The sequence below is a fragment of the Alexandromys fortis genome, unplaced genomic scaffold, assembly GCF_014885135.2.
Source record: "Alexandromys fortis isolate MF-2015 unplaced genomic scaffold, M_Fortis_MF-2015_v1.1 scaffold_0, whole genome shotgun sequence".
NCBI classification, from domain to species: domain Eukaryota; kingdom Metazoa; phylum Chordata; class Mammalia; order Rodentia; family Cricetidae; genus Alexandromys; species Alexandromys fortis.
Genome location: NW_026067949.1, coordinates 35,601,167 through 35,618,532, shown reverse-complemented (window position 1 = coordinate 35,618,532; position 17,366 = coordinate 35,601,167). Strand labels below are relative to the sequence as shown.

At 35.4% G+C, this 17,366-nt stretch overlaps 1 protein-coding gene across 5 annotated transcripts in view; it reads right to left on the bottom strand.

The window, feature by feature from the left end:
• The window catches only part of Adgrl3 (adhesion G protein-coupled receptor L3), a 734,036-nt gene that overhangs the window by 400,241 nt on the left and 316,429 nt on the right, over positions 1 to 17,366 (bottom strand). For all 5 annotated transcript variants that reach the window (XM_050149593.1, XM_050149588.1, XM_050149591.1 and 2 more), the window contains one exon: positions 6,205 to 6,418. In XM_050149593.1, the coding sequence (XP_050005550.1) occupies positions 6,205 to 6,418 (214 nt within the window). The remainder of the gene's footprint in view (positions 1 to 6,204; positions 6,419 to 17,366) is intronic.

The window sequence follows — 17,366 nt, the reverse complement described above, 5'->3', positions numbered from 1 at the left end:
GCAAGGAGGGTACAAGAGTGATTTTGGAGGGAGGAAAAGGGAGGAGGAAAATTACATAATTCTGTGATAATTAAAAATGTAAGTCCAATAATTTTTATTATTACATGACAAACTTGCTTTTAAAAATGAAATCAATAATAATTTTTATTAAAAATTTTAGAATATACAAACCTATAAATTCAGCTGTTATGATACTTCTGTGCTTAGAATAATATAAAAGAATTACATTATAGATTTTTTTCTTAAAGGTTGTTAAAAACAAATATATTCCACATTGAATAAATACTGAAGGGGACATGGAAGCATACATGAAGACTGGACATAATGGATTCTCAGATACCAAAGAAAGTAAAATGTTGGAAAATATAAGTAAGTGTTCTCATGATGTCCACAGTACTGAAAATCTCCATTCTGTATATTGGAGCTGTGAGAATGGGTTGTCTCTTATTCTTCTTTCTCTCTTTTAAAACAAACACACAGGCAAATATCAACCCAATGTGCAAAATAAATAGGTTCGACACCATCCTGGAAAAAAATGCACTTATTTAAAGGTTTGTTTTCTGTTGTCGTTGTTTTGTTTTCTTTTCTCTTTTGTAATATTTGAAGGAAATCATAAAACATCCTACAATGGGTGCATCAGAGTCACAGAGAGGTGGCTCATGTGTCTTTGCCCTATCTAGAACACTTAGTATGCTGAAGACACACAAAATCTGTCACTGGCATCTCTTTCTCTGATGTTACAAAAGATTTTTTTCAAGTGCTCTAGAAACGAGTACAACAGAAACCAAGATCTTTTAGGAAGCTGTAAAATCCCCTGCGGTGCTGATATCAACTGCAGCGGAACGTTCAAAAGGTGAGAAACACTTCTCTCTTCCTATCTCTCTTCTTTCATGTCCCGTATGTGACTGCAATGTCTGAAAATATAATACTTTTAAAATACTCCTAAAACTATAATAAAAGGCAAGGCAACTCATTTAATTAAAAATATATTTCTACTGTATGCATTTCACGACCTGTGATCCTAAGTTAACTCAAATGCTAGAGACAGATTTACTTATTGTATGCATTTATTTTTATGTCTCCTTCCTATGACCCCAGTGAGAAGTTGTTATAAAGTTAGCTTGATTGTCAATACATATTTTTTAGCCCAAACTATGTATCAAAGGTAAATACATTTTAAAAAATAGGTTAAGTCACGGTATTATGAGGAGAAGCAACTGTTTGGAGAATTTCACTGCAACAATACAAACGCTCTGAAATGAACTCATTGTGAAGGTTGCCCTGCTCTATAAAAGTGTTAGAAAATAATTATACCTGAAATAACAAAGAAACGGTGCATAAAATCTTCAGTAACAAAGAAAAGCAACAAATACAGTAAATGAGAAAGGTCATGTTCAAGTCTATCTTATTTTACAAAATCTGATTAAGTTACAAGATGAGCAAAAAATAGTTTAGGCAACTCAAAGTCAGAATTGAGAGTTCCTTGGAGAGGGGTGTGGCTAATGTTCCCTGTCTTCACCCATTTGTTAGTCCTGGATGAACTCAGTTTGGAAAAAGCCCTTGAGCTCCACACATTTGATTGGTGCAATTTTCTGTATGCCTAACTCAGTGAAATTGCATGTTCACATAAATACACACATGCATGTGTCTATACATGCTTCTTTTCAAGTGCTTTTAGAGTTTAAAAATTATAGGTAAGCACATATAAAATAAGATTAGTTACGCTGTGGTAGCACAAAGGTCAATATACCTGACGTTCAGATTTCTCATATTTAGAAGGAATTGATGTCTAATTTATAATAAGGATTCCAAGTCAAAAAATAAATAAGGAAATCTATCAAGCTCATGTATCATCTAGCATTTCTATGCCATCTTAATATCATGTGGACCGGATTTACAATGAAGGTTTTGAAGGAAGAGGTTGACTCCAAGCATTGGCATATTCAGAGAGGATTGAGCCAAATGAAACGCAGGGACATCCTGAGCTGCACAACAGTAAGTTTTAAAGCCACAGTAGGGGAAGCTAAAGGAAGGAGGCCACTCCACCTGTGCCTGTTCCAGGTCCTTCTGCTTACACAGCTTGCATAGAAGTGAGCCAACTCTGACACCTTCCCACCCAACAGGCTCTCTCATCTTACCTACCTCAGAGAAAGTTCCTCTTTTCATCTCCTCAATAAATGTAAATGAGAAAAGAATAAAATGCTGAGCAAAATATCCTGCTGGTTTCCTTTTATCTGTCCAGGATATTTTATGTGCAGGAACCATGCCTGGTTTACTTATCCATCAGGCCTGACTAACTGTCTGAGGGAACCTCATTTGTGTCCTTTCAAGAGCTGGCTGACTTAATGATTCAAATATCAGAGTTAATAGAAGCCACATGAAATTCTTGCTGAAGTCTACATAGAACCTTCCAGAAGTTATACAGTTGCTAAAAAGTTATGTTCATACTAAGATCCCAAAACTACACCGGATAGTTCTTCTAAAAACATCTCTAAAATATATAAATACACCAGGCAAAGAATAGAAGCCATGGAAATATCAAAGTTGAGGAAGTTGTTAATGAGCTTAACTAAATCAGAGAGCATTACGGATTTACCCATTGACACACTAATGTTAAGCATTCTTAAAACCTGCAATCAGACAAGAACATGCTATGTGGAAACTTGGACTACCTGATGGATGCATACCGTAAGGAGGAATGAGAAGTTTCAGAAGGATAAATAAATGCACTGTGTCACTTGAGGTAATCGTTCAGTATGGAAAGAATAGAGCAACAAATAGAGAATATTAAGGAGGCTGAGCACATGAGAACAATGGCATGAGATCACTTAGATTTGGAAAAAGTAGGTACAATGTGTGTGTGTGTGTGTGTGTGTCTGTGTGTATGTGTGTCTGTCTGTGTGTGTGTTCACTGCAGATCAAATCCAGGGCTAAAAGTCACCACAGCCTCATACCTGGGCAATTTTGAGGACTCTGAACAAAGGGGCATCTCTCAGTGGGGTGTCAGATTGGACAGTCCTACTGCAGACAAATGGGGACATCTTATCTCTCTTTTAATTCAATGCCTAAAATTTTCATACTTAAGAGAATGTCTTTTTTCATATCTCTTTTAATTTAATTCTCAAATTTATCATACTTAGTTTAAAAGTTAGTTCAAACTTCAATTTACATAACTTGTCCAAAATTTAAATAAAATGCATTTTATGTGTCTCTTTGTCTCATCCATTTAAAGGATAGATTTAAGTGAGTAAGATAAAAAGGTTTTTTCACAAGTTCATACAAGGATTGGTAACAATAATTTTTGTACTTAGTAATAACCCTCCCTCAAGACATTCTTAATATTTATGCCCCAAGACAATCTTTTTCTAAATGCTTAAATATGACAAAAATCCATTTATCTCATGTACACTTCAGAAAAGTTACTTTTCATTTTTATTTCATTTTAATATATTCATCTACTTGTCTATGTTATTAGCACAGCATCCCTATTACCATCATTTAACATGCTGTGGTAGGCATGACATCATAATGGTTTATTATAAAGGAAATGGATATTCTTCGCCATCTGACCTAAAGGAACTAAACTTCCCTCTATGAGGATCAAAGCCTGTATTTTGGAAACCGAAAATGTAATACATATAAAAGTCCAAAGGTGAATGACCACAGTTGACTCCATTAAGAACTTACTAGGCGGATTTACTGAACGGATTTAGTTAGTGCTGAAGGCAGATTCCCACTACAGATTTATCACTGTGTGTACAGCCTACACACTTCAGTTGATTGAGAGGCTCCATTATTAGTAATTTTTGTAATAATTACAAGATTAATGGATTATTCTGCAATGGTGTTAATTAATGCACTAGAACAATCTCAGGGAAGGTCTTAGAACGGAATTAATGAAGTTAGTGCTTCTGTTATATACCTCATTTACCCCCAAACACAAAATTCAGGTTTCTTTATTTACTACATCTATTACGGATATTATGTTTTATTATTATTAAACATATTGTAATCTCTTTTTTTAGATTTATTTATTACATACACAGTGTTATGTCTGTTTGTATGCTTGCTGGCCAGAAGAGGACACTAGATCTCACTGCAGATGGCAGTGAGCCACCATGTGGTTGCCGGAAATTGAACTCAGGACCTCTGGAAGAGCAGTCAGTGCTCCCAACCTCTGAGCCATCTCACAAGCCCACATATTGCAATCTTATGTTTGATTATTTAACTGATTATGGATTTACTTAGTCACTATGCTACTCATTATAAACCTTTTCATAGGGAATGTTACAACATATAAAAAAGGGATTAAATTTTTTTTAGGTATAACATATTAGTTAAATTAGATGGAAGTTTATCAATTTTACAATAAAGACAAAGAACTAAACAATGTATCCAACTTTTATCAAATGGATCCTTAATTTTGAAAAAGTATGCTTTTTTCAGCATCTGTTTTAGCATAAACCATCTTTTCAGCAAGAGACAAACCAAATCCTGTGACATGAGAGAAAGAAGCAAACTATGTCCCCAGCACCCTTCAAATGACCTGCTCATTGGACATATATGTTATCATTTCTTCTAATAATTTATACATCTATGATAGGCTAAAGATATTGACTCTAATATAATCTACTAACCTCATTCAAATTGCACAAAATTTTAAATATTGAGAGAAAATGAGGACAGTGAGACAGCTCGGTGCATAAAGGTGCTGCTTATCTCCTAAGGCTAGAGATTTTAATTGAATCCCTGAGCTCAGGTAAACGGAAAGGATGGACCCAACTTCATAAACTGTTCCTTTGACCGCTATGCTTCCATCATGACCCGTGTGTACTTCTTGCAGACTTGTACACAAAGAACAAAACAAATCTTTTAAAAGAAGAAAAAATGGCTAAAATAAAGATGGTGTATGTAAGCAAAGAGAGGTGATTCAATTCTATTGTATGTCTTATTTATTTACCTTGGGATTAGGCACAGAGCATTGTATTTGGTTTGTGTTTAGCCTTCAATATGTTTTGTTGTCTCTGTGTTTTAATTTCCCCTCATTTTAAATAACTTCTTAATAAAATAATAAAAATTATCTGACTAAAAATCCTTATGAAAAAGTGAACTTATTCAATTATAAAACACATTCATAAAAGTTGTCACTAATTGACACATGACTTAATTACTAATCACCTTGATGAAGTAGGAAGTATAAAGACATACAAAGTGGATAACAATTTATTGCTGGGAAATCATTGAAATAGAAAACAAATGTTTAATGTATGTATCTCTTTCATGTGCATTTATACATATGTCTCTCCATATATAATCAACTTGATTTATAGAGAACTTTTATTATGACAAGTCTTTTTAAATCTTCTTTGTATGGAGATAAATCTAACCCCTCAGAACCGAAAATTTTTTCTTTTCACATGAAATGGCATGGTACCTTGGTTTATATAATGGGACTTGGTAAGAATTTAAATACTCAAATGTATTAGATATATTTCACATTCGATATTTAAATCAAATATTTTCTTCATTGTTTTCTAAGGTCAAATAATCCTTCATCAATTATCTTTTATTATGTTTTGATTAATGATTGTATACATTACACATTTATTTATTTATTTTATTTTTATTTGTGTATATGTGTGTGTTGGCTTATCTGCACGTGCAACACATGTATCCAGGTATCAATGGAGACCCGAAGAGGGGTCAGAGTCCCTGAAATTGGAGTTACATGTAGTAGCTGGTATTTGAGTCCCATGTTGATGCTGGGAACTGAACCTGGGCAGTATCTCTAGCCCCTAACCCAGCCTTTTGTTTTGTCTATTATTCTTAACACAATTAGGGAATAATCAGGAATAAGACTATTTCTGCACTATACATTTTAGTGAAAATACTGGGAAAAAAGAAATTTTGTCTCTTATATAACCAAATTATTTTTAGAGAACACCGTCAGAACTTAACACTAGGCAGCGTGTATCATTACACTTACTAATAATACTAATGAGCTTTTTATTGCCTAACTGCCATGACGGGATTATAGCACCATCATTCGCAGAGACAGGAGGAGTGATCTACGGTGTAAACTGTCAAGTCCTTCTAAAGCACACACCACTTTCTACTCTTATCCGTATTCAGCCTGTCAACCTGATTTATGTTGAATTTTGATATATGTACAAGGAAAAAGTCTGGAGGCTGGAGGCACCGTACCTTTGAGACATAATCTTATAGGCATCTGGCAGATAACATCGGATATTCTCCATCTGAGCAGGGTCGGAGTCGCAGATCTTGTCATCTGTCCTCCCGTAGTTGGCACTCTCGATCATGATGACGTCTGTGCCAGGACAGCGGAGCTCGATGGGGTAGCTCTCACAGGAGAGCTCTCTGCGGACCACCGCCATGGGAATTGGGGCACGGCTGAACGCTACGGGACGAGGCAGAAAAGACATCATCACCATCATTGCGCATCCAAGACATCCATGCGTCTGCTTTCCCAGTGTCGGGGTTGACTTGAACAAGGACTAACACAGATATCTAGCACTCATAATTTAAATGGGAAATATTTCTCCTCTCAGTAACAACAAATCACAACCTCCACAATCTAAGCATAGCAATAACTTCTTAAACCCTAAGCTGCCACTAAGTTTGTTCTTACAAAAAAGTGGCAAAAAAAAAAAAAAACTCTGGAATTTATTTTTTCAAAATGAAATTGATTTTTCAAAAGAAGCATAAGTCATATGTAAATAACTGTTTCCAAACAACATAAAAATATAGTTCACCAAAATAATCCTACTTTTCAAATTTAGACCCAATCAGTTCATTTAAATTTAGCCAATATGATAAACAAACAATGGCAGGTGTTTATTAACATTTACTATCTTATTTCTGTAACAGGAAATGTTTAGTGCTCATAAAAACTGGCAAAGTCTTCTTTGAATGATATAATTGAAATCATAGCTGAAATATTTACCAACTATTAAATAAGTAGACTTTTAAATAAGAGAGATGGTCACGGATAAACGTAAGGCCAGATTAAATTTGCAAAGTTGGTTAATTCCCTAATGTGTGTATTCATAAAAATATTATTTACAATATATGGATTTCTGTTGTTTCTCTAAGCATGAAATGTGGAAGAAAAGGCTGCGATGAGATCAGGGGTGTGAAAAGAAGCAGAGGAAGGTAAATGTTAGCACTATTTTGACCTCAGAAATAGTGATTGCTTTGAAAACATAGCTAGTCTTTCAAATTTTAGAATGATATGACTTTTAGCTTATTTCTATGTTTGGGCATAGACTCTTTGTAAAACTTCTGAGTAGGTTACTTAAGGTACTTGTGGCACGGGCTGGTGGAATGGCTCAGAGGTGGAGATCACATACTACTCTTATATAGGTTCCAAGTTTAGTTCTCAAGACCCCATCAAGGGGCTCACAACTATCTGTGATTCCAGATCCTGAGGATCTGACATCCTCTCTGGCATTTTTGCACATCTACACTCATGCATACACACCCAGACATAGGCACACATGTTTACAAATAAATAAACATATTTTTTAAAACTTTAAAAAATAAGAAAAAGTACTTCTGGCTGCATGGTATATCTGGTCCCATTTATATTTCCTTTATGCTCTCTCTTTTCCTTTTCTTAAACACACGTATATGCACACACACATGCACACACACACACACACACACACGCAGACACACACGGATGCAGCACATCCATCATACTGATCACAGACATCATGATCATCATGTAGCTAGCATCACGAGAGTCTGATTGTAATGTCATTTTCTTAGTTTACTTTGGGTTAACATTTTGGCAGGGTATTGTCACAAAGGAGAAATTCAATATCTACTGTTCCTAAAATAAGATATTTCTGTTTACCATCCAGAAATTTGCATAGCTGTCTGAACATTCATACTTTTCTTATATTAAGATTTTTATCTTCCGGAACAAAGACAGTTTTTCTTATTTAAATTTGAAAGTAAAAACATGACTGAATGATGGAAAGTGCTCCAGTTCATGAAGCTAGTTCATGATTTTTGTCTGTTAATGGGATCATACAGATGCTTTCATTTTCAGAAAACATAAACACATAAGTTTTAGAATGCCTTAAAATAAATTTGGAACATTTGTGAAAAGACAAGTTATTTTTTAACCTTTGGTCCAGCTATTTGAGGATCTTTTGAGTGCTGTATTTATCCGGCTAATATTATGCTGATTTAGTCTATTCCATTGAAATCAAGTTAATTTCACAAAAAAAAAAAAAACAACTCATAAGCAAAGCCACACCAACAAAGCCCATGTTGGACTAAGTGGACAATTTGGTTGATTAAGCTCATCAGTCATTCTTGTCAAAACATTGACATAGCTTTAATCTGGGTTGTCACTGTCAAAAATAAAATTAAGATCCAAACACTAGACAGATGCAAAGTCAACTAGAATGTGAAGGCCCAAATTTTCCATGTATCTTTCTTAGATCTATGAAGATGACTATCTCATTTTCTACATCTCTATGTAGATATTACAGAGAGGAGGAGGAGAAGAAGAAGAAGGAGGAGGAGGAGGAGGAGGAGGAGGAGGAGGAGGAGGAAGCAGGGAGAGTGAGATTTGTGTGTGTGTGTGTGTGTGTGTGTGTGAGAGAGAGAGAGAGAGAGAGAGAGAGAGAGAGAGAGAGAGAGAATTTTTTTTCCTTTAACATGTAACTCATCCATTTCAGTAACCCAGTGACAAAGATATATGCATTGTTTAAGAAATACATTGCTGGAGACTATATCACCTAGTTAGCTATGACTTCTTGGTGTAATGCTAAAGGTCTTCACGATCAAACAGTGAAAATATATCAACTGCTGCCTGGTGCTCCTAATTCCATGAGAGTGGCTTTTAAATGTTTTTTTCCTATTTTTTTTCACTCACATACATATGCACAGCACGCATGCGAGCGTGCACACACACACACACACACACACACACACACTTCCACAGAAGGGGAGTGATTTAAGCTTAAAAAAAATAAAACAGAAAAAACAAGGATTTTTTGTTGTTTGTTTCCTTTGAATCATGCTACAATGGAAAGGTTTTGCTTACAGAATACCAAAGAAGGGCAACTCCGACAGCCCAAAGGGATGCAGTGAAGCTGTCTACTACATTTATTTCAGAGCAACACTACTTCGAACAATGTGAGCTGACAAGCTGACACGTGGGCACAGAACACTCGTGAGTACGCTCCTTAACTTGTTCCCACTTGTACTCCATGAGGCATGCGCTGCAATCTATTAGATGTATTTGCTGAACAAATTAGACCATGTGATGTGAAATCTTGTGACCTCCAATGTTCCAGTGCTGTGTTTTAGTCCTGGACACTGGTTCTGAGACTAGCTGAGGGAATATGAACCAGTGAAATTTTCTAGAAAAGATGGCCACAGGGATATTGGAAGTTTGCTCGATCAGTAAAATATTATGTATCATCAGTCGAAGGAAGTGCACATCTACAATCACAGTGTTGTGGGCTGGAAGCACACTCCGGTAGTTCTCTTGGTTTCATTGAACATCGTTCTAGCCAAATTGGGCTCCAGGATCAAAGAGACCCTGTCTTTAAATAATAATAATAAAGCAGAGAACTATTAAGGAAGGTTTGTTGTTTCTACCTGTCACACACACACACACACACACACACACACACGGCAGGGAGCAAGGGAGAGAACGAGAGACAGAGACAAAGACAGAGAGAAAGAAGTGTCAGAATATTCCTCAAGTTCCATGTCAAAGACACACCCTTACAAAAATAATAAAAATGTATCTTCTGCCTAAGGTTTAATGCTAAGAGAATTCACTCTCTCATTTTCATCACCTTTCTCATTTTTTAGAGCCTTCAGCCACCCCTTGGTTAACAGCTCTTGTTTTTGTGAGTCCTTCTTTATGTTCTCTCCAACAGGTCAGACCATAAAGCCTGCTGGTATACACTTTGGAGGATCTATGCATTTGATATCCATGTATGTGGAGTGAGGAGGCTGTAAGCTAGTGGCAACACACAAGTCAGATGCTTCTCCCCCCCCCCCCCAAGTTCCAAGTACAACAGTTAGAAACTACTCAGGCTAACCCTAGGAAAGGAAACGGGGAATTTCAATAAAGAAGTATTATGTAGCACATAGCTTGAGTGTGGAGGAAGGTCATCAAGAAGATGTAAAAAAACAAACAGACTAAGAGACCAATAATGAATTAGCCAGTTGAGGGAGGACATGACACAAAATAATATAAATAATTCAGCTTTATACAACACTGAGTGCACCTGACAAAATAACACCTGTATGTGGACAATTGTTGGATCAAAAGTCTAGAATCCAAGAGGAGTATGCAGACTAAAGCCTTAGTAACATGTAAATAGCACAGGAGTGCACTATTGAGGAAGACAAAAGGATGGAACCAGCAAGGTTAGCAGTGGTCACTGAAGAGGTGAAGAAATCTGCTACTTCTTTACTAGAGAGACACATTAAATGGTCCCATCTATTCTCAGATTATGTAAACTGCATGAATAGATGAACTAAACCACTTGGGATAAGATGAAAGATGGAATCTGAAATAGTTACAGAAGAGGGAAAAAAAAAACACTTGATTTCTTCTTCATAGGCAATAATATACAATGAAATAAAATTGGTTGTAAACGTAAACATAACTATCAATAAAACAGACAGGATCTGTATTCTGTGCTACTTGTAACTGAAAAAAGAAGAAAAAATTAACAGTCCATATTTCTATTTATTTTTCATTACTGCCTTTATGTCATTTACCCCTTTATGTTTTGTTTATAGATTTACAAAAAATAAATAATTCTCTCAAAGAATTTTTGAAGGTAAGAATATAGGAGAAATACAGATTAGAAGGCTATTCTATAGTGGTGAGATGAGAAAAGATCATTCCTTTAAAAGGGTAACAGTAAAGGAAATATCAGGTCTCTGTTAAAGAACAAAGCCATCTTGGGATTTGGTAAAGTCACAGGGTAAGTGGGAGAGAAATAAATGATGACCAGGATTCTGGCACAGACAAGAATTGATATATACTGCTATGGGCAAAATCTGATAGGCGCTGAAGATACAGAGATCTTTATAAATCTCAGCACTGTACATAAAATAACCTGGATTGGGACTATAAATTGCTCTGCTGCTTTCAAAGAGCTGTTGTTGTTCTTTAAGATGCCTATGAGTCTTTGCTACGCTCTCAGTCCAACTCTCTTTCTCCTTGTCTATTGGCTACACTTCACGACTCACTTCTGGCGAAAATGGCGTGGAAGCAATGACTGCAGGGATTCCCAATGCAATCACAGCCTAACTCTTAGATAATTCCTTTGTATAAATATCTAAATTGGTGGCATTCAGTCACCCCAATGGGGTGGAGGCAGGATCTGAGAAACTGAGACCCCCCTGTTGACAGCCATAGGAACTTACAAGGCTTCAGCGAGGGAGCCTGGAAGTGCCAACACCCACAGCCTGCCCCTGTTTAACTGCAACACTATGATAGCCTTTCAATCATGTGCATCTAACGAAACTATTCCAAATTCCTAATCCACAGTAACTGTCAAATAATGAACATTTTGGTTTTAATTGACTGAGATTGAAGCCAGAGATCAAAGCTCAGAGATAAGCTTAAAGGAATATTTAGAACTGACGTTGAAACTATTGGATCCAGACCGAATAATTACCAACCCAGTGAAAGAAAAGTATTAGGAACAGCCTGTGCATATGATCTAATAATACTATCCCTTTCATAGAAAAAAAAAACCATTAGTTCAAAACATACCATACTTACTATATATAATCTATATAGAAATATCACTAAGTAGACGATAAAATGACTTTCTTCTTTGCATCCCAATGATCATAAGGGGAAAATGATCTTTTGAAAATTAAGAGATAAAAATGATTCACATCCAGTGACTTCTGAGAAAGAAGTTAATTAACTCCTTGTATGTGAAGACAAGAACTGTTGAATGTGCTCTTAATTTCAAATGGGAAATGGTGCTGAAAGGGCCATGTTTCTATTGGACTGGCAATGACTTTGGAAAAGCAGATATTACCATTTTTTATCTTCAATAGAGGTTTTGACACAATTTTCTTAAATATGTGTGTTTTCTCTGTGCCTTGGGTACATGACAACACACTGATTTAAGCTATAATTATATGTCTAAGGATCCAGTCCAAAACGGTTGGCAGTGGGTTTCATTAGAAGCCTAAAGACATATCAATTCCACATCTACTTAAAAGGTGCATTCACTAGTACAAGCACTATTCTAATACCCTGAATTTAAGCAAGAGAACTTCAACAAAGAATAATTTTAATATTTCAACACTTAGTGAAAGGAAACACCTCAACAATTAAAATTGACACCACAGAAAGAAGAAAAAGGCTATTAAGTTCTATAGTCAAAAACAAAGCATGAAATGTAGATGATACAATGTAAAATATTATATGTAAAAGAAAGATTTCTAATGAATAAAGCATTACAAAACGATCTTCAGTTACTATTTTGGCTTAGGAGTATAAATACAAAGCTGTGGACGTCAACAGAAATAGTTATGCGGAGGCTGTCTCAAAAGTAGCAAGTATTGCAATAAGTGAAATTACATGTACCGCTATAGTTTTTCAACAATTGCTAAATTTTATCCTACATTTTTCTAATTATATTTGCAAAGGGGAAAATATCCCAATTGTACCAAATTTTACATTATCATAATTTTTTCTAATCTTCTAAATATGAAAAACTCCAAATTGGATGCTCCACATATCCTTAAGAATAAGAATTATAATTTCATGATAAACAAGAACTCTGGAAAATGATTAAATATTTCAAAAGAAACCTTTAAAGATATATACCACTTTGTTTCTAAATGGATAGCGATCATGTTATTTTGATCATAAGATATGGCTAAACTGACCTACATATATTCTTTAAGAAACTTTTTAAACATTGGACATGAAAAACTATTGAATTTTTGGTAAAGATGAGCTTTACGAATCCAACATACTAAAATTTGTTATTGGGTAGTCTCAAGTGAGGCCAGATCACACGATGGAGTCTTGCAACCACATGGAATTTCCACATCTGGAATAATTATAAATCCTTGTGGCATTTACTTTCATAAGATACAAAACAAAGCAGTATTATTCATGGGAAAAACAAATATTACATAAATAATGGAGTATTTAGTTATGAGTAGCTGTTTTATAATTTATAGTATTTTGAGATGTTACATTGTTACAAAAACCTGAATCAAAGAGATACACTTTAATTTATTAAGGATTGGAAAATATATTTTTCAGCTGAGATAGAATAAACAATAGATTCTACATAGTCCTTTCATTAATTTATAACTGCCTCATAAATTATTATTCAAAAAAATTAACATGCATAAAACACTGAGTTTCTTTTCACACTATATGTGGGTATTCTGAGTTTAAACTTTTAAATCTAGTGATGCTATAAATTGGCTCACAGGGAAAAACATAGAGGAACATGGAGAGCTGAGAAAATTGTGGTTCTCAATGAAGCACAAAATGACACAGGAAAAGAATAAATACCCTCCTAATGTTTACATGTGTTAAAGTTTCTCCAGTACTTCAGGATGACTTGTAAGCTTCGGCAGAGGCACTGTAAACACACTGAAATAATATCCGCATTTTTAAAGTGATAAATTGTGTGATTATTCTGTTTTGTATGGTTTATGGTCTTGTTTTCCTTAACGCTAAATCTATTAAGGCAAGTTTTTTTTGCCAAGAAAAGGATTTAAAAGAAGCCAGCAGAATTTTCAAACATTCTCCTAACAAATGTTATTAAAATCTTCAAAACACATAAACAGTTCATTTGGGAAAAAAATCATCTGATGTGAACCTCTTATTATTTGTAAGCTAATACAATTTATTTATCTATCTACTCAAGCATTCATTCGAAAAACAGCTGTTGAGTTTTATTGTATGCCAAGAAATGAGCTTTATTCTCTAGAAGATGAATATGAATGTAATGAATATGGATGCTACGATTCCTGTCCAAAAGCTATTCATTCTTAAGCAACTTTTGCAAACTTTATATAAGTAGTAGAGGATTAAATGAGGCTACTAATTTGAACTACTCTCCAAGGAATTAAATCAATTCTAAAGCACAGCAACAAAACATAGCGGTCAGTCAGTAACATACAGCTAGGTCATTTATATACTCCTAGGCTTTTCAGTGACAATAAAGCATTCATAGTGGGCTGCAGAGAAATCTCATTGGGTATGGTTCTGGCCATGTGAGCATGAGACCTAAGTCTTTATCTCTAGAACCTAAGTAAGCAGTTAGGTGTGGCACCACACATCTCTAACCTCAGTGTTAAGGAGGTAGGAACAAAGGGATCCTGGGACCTGTTCACCTGCAAGTGTAGCCAGTCAATGGATGCCAGTTTCAGTAATCCTGACTCAAAAAAGCAATATGGATAGCAGTAGAGGAAGACATACACATGTGAATTTACTATTGTAGAGGTACATCTATTACTCAAATCTTCAGAGCCTTGGCTATAAAAATGTAAGTACTTTTACATGATACTTCCTTCTGGTGTTTTTGGTTACTAATGGTTGTTTCTATAGCATTGTACAGTAGGCTCTACCTTATCGGGAGGTAAGAAAAGAAAAGGAGAATTCGGATTCATTAATAATAAAGATTAAACTCAGGCTCAAAGTCTTCATATCATTACAAGTAATAGGATTAAAAGAGAACAGGCAAAGAATAGAGTATTTAAGCTGGAGTAGCCTTCAAAGTGCTTATAGGTAATCTCTGAGACTAGATAAAAAGAAAATTTAATTGAAAAGAAGTAAGATTGGACAGTGAAAAAGACAAATATTCTAAATGACATCAGGTAATACAGTAGCCACATAATTAATATATTAAAAGATAAATGAAACCTAAATGTTGTAGTGATATTTCATTTGTATTTTAATAAATAGAGTTTGCCTGAATATCAGAGAGTAAAAGAACCAAACTGGTCAACCATACAGACCAGGAAGTGGTGGCACATTTTAATTAAAGGTGGTACCTTTAATCCCAGTAGCCACACTTATGAGCCATAGAAGTCAGGTGGTAATGGTACATGCCTTTAAAGCCAGCATATAGAGTAATATGAAATGGGAAGAGTCAGGTCTCAGCTCAGTTTCATTCTGAGGATTTGTAGAGGCAGAATGGCCATTTCTAAGGTAGAGGTAAAAGCCAGTGGCAGGGTGCTTTGTTTTTCTAGTCTTCAGGTCGAACCCCATTATATGTCTCTCGGTTTTTATTATTCATGCTACAGAATGTAGAAAAAGGGCATTGTGGATTCAGTAGAAGACTAGGTTGCTAAGGAACTATGCCTAGAAGGAATACTTAGATAGTGGGATGATAAAGATTTTCTTTAGCCTTTTTTATGCTTTCGTTAGTTAATACCCACTAGCAAGGTAGTCTGACGGTGCTAGAGTTGAGGTGTGGCTTCTAAACTTTCAGATTCTGTTGTGAGTGGCCACTGTTTTGTGTGGGGTTTTTGTTGTTGTTGCTGTTATTTTTTACTTTGCTTTTGTTTTTGTTTTTTCAAGACAGGGTTTTTCTGTGTAGCAGTCCTATCTGCCCTGGAACTAGCTCTGTGACCAGGCTGGCCCCAAAACTCATAGAGATCCGCCTGGATCTACCTCTGGAGTTCTGGGATTAAAGGCATGTGCCACCACTGCCAGCCCACTGCTACATATTTTTAATAAATGCTTTGTATTAATGTTTTCGATTAGCCAGCATTGTTTTGGGCAAAAGAGGTAAAAATCAGGATATACACCTAACAACTTTTTCTCAGTCCATTTGGGCTGGGCGGCTACTATAAATTACTATAATCTCATCAACTATAAATGGCTCACCAATAGTCGTTTATAACTAAGACACTTCTGGAGGCTGTAGAGTCTAAGATAAAAGCATTGGCAATAGTGTGTCCAGTCGTATTTCTTTTTCCTAGACTATACCTTGGTTCTCACAAGATAGAAAGGGAAAGGCTTCTTAATGAGTCATCATTCCAAACCATTAGGTTTAAGGCCTGTTGATTTTATCACCCACCTCCCCAAATCTCCACCTCCTAATATCATCTCAGGTGATTAATTATAAATATGATATACATATGTAAACAGAGGGAGACAAACATCCAAACCACGTAGGTCCCTAAAATGTCCGTTGTACTTGTTTTGAATGAATTGCCAAGGCAGTTGGCCTTAACTTGTTTTTCACTGAACTGATTTTAAATTTCTTGCATTATTAGGAATCTCAGGACCAAGACCCACTTCAGTGAATAGAGACACCTCCTGCCAAATTTGACCAAACTGAATGCAACCCTCCTCCCCATGATGCACAGGGGTAAAAGGACAGAAACAATTTTTCACGTTGTGCTCTGACCTCCAACCCTATGCACAAATTCACATACATGCTCACAAAATAAGCATGTTTCAAAAAGAATTTTACAGGCCTCCTTCTTGTCTTACTTTATGATCTCCGCCAATCATTTGCTTTCTCATTGCCTTATTTTTTTATCGGGAAAATTAGATTTGATCAGCTCCAGGGTGCTTTAAATGTATAAGGATCATTTTTTACTCTATGACACCCAGGTTCTTGTCCTACAATTTTCACTAATTACATAATGTTTAGTAATTTCTTTTCTGCTTTAGACACCTATTTCCTTATCAGAAAATGTGGGAAGTGAAGGACGTGATTAATAGCGTCCTTAAGGCTCATAGTCCAAGTTGAAAGTGATTGATGACACAATATGGGCAATTCCATGTCACAAAGGTTCGGATGTTATATTTTAGTATAATGAATAGATTAGATTTTTGTGAAAAAAAGAAAAGAAAATACTGCAATTCTTCCCTCAAAATAAACACAGGGAATAATAAAATAAGCAGATAAGTATTATTACTGACCCTAAATATAGTAGAAAACTGCTAAATTGCTTTATGAAAATAGCAAGTTGAAACAACTTACTGATATTAGATATATTAGAATCATAATTTTTGCTTTTAATACTATGTAATCACAGTAGAACTATTAAGACTATGCCAAAATGCCTCTCCTGGGCCTTTCTTCCCAAAGGTTTAAGTTCTTCTAACATATAACACAAATACTACTACAAGGTCTGTATTGAGGCTAATTTAAGTCTAGTGATAAGGTGGAAAGTTCGAACACTTGCCCAGCATTCACTAGGCCTTAGGTTCAAACCCCAGTAACCCTCCTATAAAAAAATATACACTGAAATAAATGATGGAATGTAATTGGTAGTAAAGTTATGTTTGGTATGCACTAGTGCCAGGTTTGATGCCCACTATTTAGAAGAAGAAGAAGAAGAAGAAG